Raw genomic sequence first — 5,525 nt, 5'->3', positions numbered from 1 at the left:
ATTTCAACAATAAACCTGTATGTGTATATTTATCAATTCAATTTGTAGATTTATATATAATTCCAACTTTAAAAGCTGTAAATATTCATTTTCAATTATATTAATTGCTACACAGCAGTAGCAGCAGCAAAGGTAAGCAGAAAAATGAAAAAACAAACAGTTTTTAACCTCAAACTCTGGTTACAATTAAAATACAAAATAAACAAATATTTGAAAAAAAAAAAATAATATTGAAAGGTGGTTTAGGTCTATACAATACCATCATAAAAATTCTGCTATTCAAATATGACTAAAACAGATATTTTTTTCTACTACTGCTGCTCTTCTTTCTGCTGGAGTTTATAAAGTTTTCATTCATTTTGTCAGTTTTTAGTAAAAACCATAAAAATATTGTAGGTTTTTTTTTCTTTGGTGGATTTTTTTTTAATAAAAATATATGTTTTGTTAGTTTTTTGAATAGTTTTACTACATGTAAATTTGTTAAAAGGGCCATAAAATGGACAAGCTATTAAAAGAAGGGTTAGTGGTTGGCTACATCTCCTAATGAATAGTATCTGTTTGGAAATTTTTTTTTCTCATAAAAATTGTATAGAACATTGTAAACCATAGAAATGTAAAGGAGATTTTTTTTTAAACCTTAAAATTTTTATATGAATTTGAGAGTTTATTACAAGGGTTTCAGTGATTTAATACAGTAATAATTTTTTTTGAAGCTCTAAGCTAAATTATAGGGAAATTTGTTTAAATTGTATATTTAAATGAAACATTTCTTTTAAGTGGATTTTAATTTGAGAAAATAATTAAATTTTATAGGTTTTTTGTGCAAGTTTTAATGATTTTTTAACTTAAAATTGTTCTTTTAATTGTTACGATTTGATTTTGCTAAAAATGTTATTAAAATGTGGAAAAATAAAAATTTCCCTAAAAAGAGAAATTTTCTCAAGTTGAGGTAATTTGAAAAATTTCAACGGCAAATGAAGGATATAAGTCCCCTTTTTACTATTTAAAACAAATTTAAATGTAATTTATCACTTTTGGTAAAGAAAATTTAAAATTTTTAAATAAAATTTAAATTTGTAACTAATTTTAAAAATAATTCAATTTTATGGTTTTCTAGTCAAAATTTTAAGATTTTTTAATTAAAAAGTATTCATAAAATTTTGTTAAAATCTGGAAAAATAAAAATTTCCCTAAAAAGGGAAATTTTCTTAAGTTGAGGTAATTAAGAAAATTTCAACAGCAAATGAAGGATATAAATCGCCTTTTTACTATTTAAAACAAATTTAAATGTAATTTATCACTTTTGGTAAAAAAAATTTAAAATTTTTAAGAAAAATTTTAATTTTAAAACTTATTTCTAAAACTAATTCCATTTTATGGGTTTCAACGCCAAATTTAAAGATTTTTTAACTAAAAAGTATTCATAAAAACTTTATCTTTCGATTCTATTTAAAATTTTGTTAAAATCTGGAAAAATAAAAATTTCCCTTAAAAGGGAATTTTTCTCAAGTTAAGGTAATTTGAAAATGTTTGATGGCAAATGACAGTTCTTAGGTCATAAATAACTTATTACACTTTAAAAATCCTTTACAAATATTTTCGTTTAACAAAATTTCGAAAAGCATAGAAAATTTTTAATTTTAAAAATATTTTTTTAAAGATTTTATAATTCTTAAGGTTTAGAGTTAAATTTTTAATAATTTTTGATCTTAAAATGCTTTTCATAATGAAAAAGAATAATTTCATAGAAAATTATTGCAGAAATTTGCTAAAATAAAAATTTCCCTAAAAAAGGGAAATTTTCTCAAGTTGAGGTAATTTGAAAAATGTTGATGGCAAATGACAGTTCTTAAGTTATAAATAACAAATTATATTTTAAAAATTCTTTACAAATGTTTTCGTTTAATAAAATTTCAAAAAATATAGACAATTTTTAATTTTTCAAATAATTTTCTTTTTTTTTTTAATTTAAAGGTTTAGAGTTAACTTTTTAAAGATTTTTTGGCTCGAAATGTTTTTTATAATGAAAAGAAATTATTTCTACGAATAATATTGTAAAAATTTGTTAAAAACTAAAATTTCCCTAAAAAGGGAAATTTTCTCAAGTTGAGGTAATTTGTAAAATTTTGATGGCAAATTGTTAGTTTGATACTTATGATATGAAATAATGTTCTTTGTGGTAATTATAATGGATTTTGTTTAACAAAAATATAAAATTTTTGAAAAAATTGAAACTTTTTCTAAAAAAAATATTTTTCTTACTTTTTTCAATAATTTTCTGTTTTTTGGTTTAATTTAAATTTTTTTTTTTTTTATGGAAACTAAAATTTTTTAGTAAAATTAAAGTAAAAACTGTGTTAAACAAAAATTTTCCTAAAAAGGGAAATTTTAAAATTTTTGATGGCAAATGATAGATCTAAGTTCTTGGATTATAAATAATTACTTTTAAACATTTAATTCAGGAATTTGTTTAAGAAAATTTGTGAAAAAAAATTTTATTTTTTTTTTTTTTTGTTTTTAAATAAATTTTAAAATTTATTTGTTCAGGTTTTAAACTTCACTAATTTTAATATTTTTTTTATACTAAAAACTATTTTAATATTATTATGTTTTTATACCCTTCACCTTCGTGAGAAGGGTATATATAAGTTTGTCATTCCGTTTGTAATTTCCAAAATATAATTTTCCGACCCCATAAAGTATATATATTTTGAATCCTTATAGATAGCGGAGTCGATTAAGCCATGTCCGTCTGTCTGTCTGTCTGTCCGTCTGTCTGTCTGTTGAAATCAGTTTTCTGAAGATCCAAATCTTCAATAATTCTATCAGACATGCTTTCGAGAAGTTTCCTATTTAAAATCGGCAAAATCCGTTCATAAACAACGGAGATATAAGCAAAAATCCGAGACAACCTCTGAAATTTTCATAAAAAATAAACAACAACAACACTGCTTATTCATTGCTTTTGTATTTTGTTTTTGTTTTTTTTTGAGTATTTCGTTTTGTATGTTTGGATGGCTGTGTGTTTCATTGCCCTGTGTATATTGTTTTTGTTTTCTTGGTGTATTGAATTTCCTATGTTTGGATGTCTGTTGGTTTCATTGCGTTGTGTATTTTGTTTTTGTTTTTTTCTGTATTTCGTTTCGTATGTTTGGATGTCTGTTGGTTTTACTGCCTTGTGTATTTTATTTTTTGTGTGTTTATTTCGTTTAGCGTTGTTGTTGTTCATTATGTTTTGCTATTGCTATAATAATGATAGTCGGGAAAATGAATTTTTAAATACACTATGGTGAAGGGTATATAAGATTCGGCACAGCCGAATATAGCACTCTTACTTGTTTTCAATAATGTCTTAAAACTAAAATACAACTTTATCTTTTTGCATATTTTCAATAAAACGATCCATAGTGGACTCTACCACTTTACCGCTATGTTTGGCCATTTTCCAAAAATACACCGCCACATCGGCCAAAAAATTTTTCATTAAATCTTTAAGACCATTTTCCTCTAAGATCTTTTGATAATCATCATCTTCCAAACCGGTTTCTTCGCGTTCATTTAGAAACAAAGTAGATTTATCGATCTGGAGAAAGTTTTTTTATTATTATTTTACTTTTTTTTGTTTGATTTTATTAATTATTACCTTTCTTAAGGAATCAAAATATAATTCATCTTTTTTATCTAAATTTTTCTCTTGTTTAGCCACTTCCAATTTACCCACATAGGTTTCTATATCCTTATAACGCTGCGTAGCAGGATCCAAAGATGTCTTTACTTTATTAAAGAAACCTATTTGATTTTTGAAAATATTATTAAGAAACTCTTCGGTTTCTAAACGCACTTGACGCTCAAATTCTTCTTTAGTCTCATCGCTGATAATGGGTGAAGGAGGTCTTATAACACCAGCCCAGGAAAGCTAAAGAATTTTTGAAAACAAATTACATTCACTGAATTTAACCCGAGATCTTAAGCAAAACTCACTTGTACTAAGCAGAACACTACAAATACACTATAAAACTTTTTCTGCAACATTTTTATTTGAAATTTCTTTATTTCTTTATATTTTCAAGTCCTTCTTGTTTAAGCTCTTTCTCTCGACTACACTAATCTTTTCAATTTACCTCTAAGTCTTTGGTCGTTTATTTTTACAAATATTTCCTATCTTTTTTTTCTCCCTTGATTGTTTCAAGTATCATTATACTTGATTTTGTGGCTCGTTATCAGCTGAAGGTCAATTTTATTATGAATATTTTTTGCTGTCTTTTCCATAGTAAAAGTAAAATAAAATTGAACTTTTTCTTTACTCAATTGATAATGCCTTTAATTTTATTTTATTTGTATTTTTTTCAACTGCCATCTAATTAAATTAAATAATTATTTATTTAGCTCATACGCTCGCTTTTGCTAAAATACAAACATAATTTTTTACAATCATTCATAAACTAATCTCCCCCATAATTTGCGTTGTGGGGTTTCTATTTTTAATTATTGTTATTTAATGGCCTGATGCTTTTAAATAATTTAATTTTTTTTTTAAAAATACATATTCCACCACTCGCACCTAAAACGTGCCGCCACACTTTAAGCTAAATGTGTGTTCACACACTTCTTAGTTCAATTTTTCCTTCTTCTCTAATGGGAATTTTAACACTTGTTTTAGTATGTCTTTTTACAAAGTGTTTTCTTGACTGCATTTCTAAGCTTTTTTTATGCAAAGCTAATAATTTATTAGCATAAAATTCCTTAAGTAATACTTTTTTTATTATTATTTCTTTTAATAATCCAAACACATTTACCGTCTAAGCGTTATTAAAAGCATAAATTTAAGTTTCTTTTTTAAGTCGTAAATAATAAAAAAAAAATATGTAAATTTGTCTATTTACCCGTAAAAGCTATAAATTTTCTAATAATTTACAACAATTTTAATGAAAATTAAAAAAAAAGAGATTAATTCTTTAATAAAAAATAAAATTTTAGAGTTAGTTCTGTTCTAGTTCTGTTCTAGTTCTGTTCTTGTTCTGTTCTAGTTCTGTTCTAGTTCTGTTCTAGTTCTGTTCTAGTTCTGTTCTAGTTCTGTTCTAGTTCTGTTCTAGTTCTGTTCTAGTTCTGTTCTAGTTCTGTTCTAGTTCTGTTCTAGTTCTGTTCTAGTTCTGTTCTAGTTCTGTTCTAGTTCTGTTCTAGTTCTGTTCTAGTTCTGTTCTAGTTCTGTTCTAGTTCTGTTCTAGTTCTGTTCTAGCTCTCTTCTAGTTCTGTTCTAGTTCTGTTCTAGTTCTGTTCTAGTTCTGTTCTAGTTCTGTTCTAGTTCAGTTCTGTTCTAGTTCTGTTCTAGTTCTCATCTAGTTCTGTTCTAGTTCTGTTCTAGTTCTGTTCTAGTTCTGTTCCAGTTCTGTTCTAGTTCTGTTCTAGTTCTGTTCTAGTTCTGTTCTTGTTCTGTTCTTGTTCCGTTCTTGTTCTAGTTCTCTTCTAGTTCTCTTCTAGTTCTGTTCTAGTTCTGTTCTAGTTCTCTTCTAGTTCTGTTCTAGTTC

General features: G+C 25.2%; 1 protein-coding gene across 1 annotated transcript; it reads right to left on the bottom strand.

Moving 5' to 3' along the window:
* Positions 1-3,343: 3,343 nt before the first annotated feature.
* Positions 3,344-4,225, bottom strand: LOC119606344. The gene is made up of 3 exons (XM_037959798.1): positions 3,982-4,225; positions 3,644-3,916; positions 3,344-3,583 (listed from the first exon to the last, which is right to left on the bottom strand). The coding sequence occupies exons 1-3, from the start codon at positions 4,030-4,032 to the stop codon at positions 3,359-3,361; spliced, it is 549 nt and encodes a 182-aa protein (XP_037815726.1). The 5' UTR covers positions 4,033-4,225; the 3' UTR covers positions 3,344-3,358.
* Between the last annotated feature and the right edge of the window lie 1,300 nt (positions 4,226-5,525).

The sequence above is a fragment of the Lucilia sericata genome, unplaced genomic scaffold (assembly GCF_015586225.1).
Source record: "Lucilia sericata isolate MDLA Ls3-8-SP2 unplaced genomic scaffold, ASM1558622v1 Contig000573F_arrow, whole genome shotgun sequence".
Taxonomy (NCBI): domain Eukaryota; kingdom Metazoa; phylum Arthropoda; class Insecta; order Diptera; family Calliphoridae; genus Lucilia; species Lucilia sericata.
Note: the sequence above shows the minus strand (reverse complement) of the source record. Positions and strands in the feature narration are given on the sequence as shown.

What these genes read in the sequence shown, in the direction of transcription:
- LOC119606344 (XM_037959798.1), bottom strand. Translation starts at nt 4,032, where the DNA reads ATGTTGCAGAAAAAGTTTTATAGTGTATTTGTAGTGTTCTGCTTAGTA. An exon ending in TAGTGTTCTGCTTAGTACAA is followed by an intron (nt 3,917 to 3,981) that starts GTGAGTTTTGCT and finishes AAAATTCTTTAG; the next exon opens with CTTTCCTGGGCTGGTGTTAT. An exon ending in ATTTTGATTCCTTAAGAAAG is followed by an intron (nt 3,584 to 3,643) that starts GTAATAATTAAT and finishes AACTTTCTCCAG; the next exon opens with ATCGATAAATCTACTTTGTT.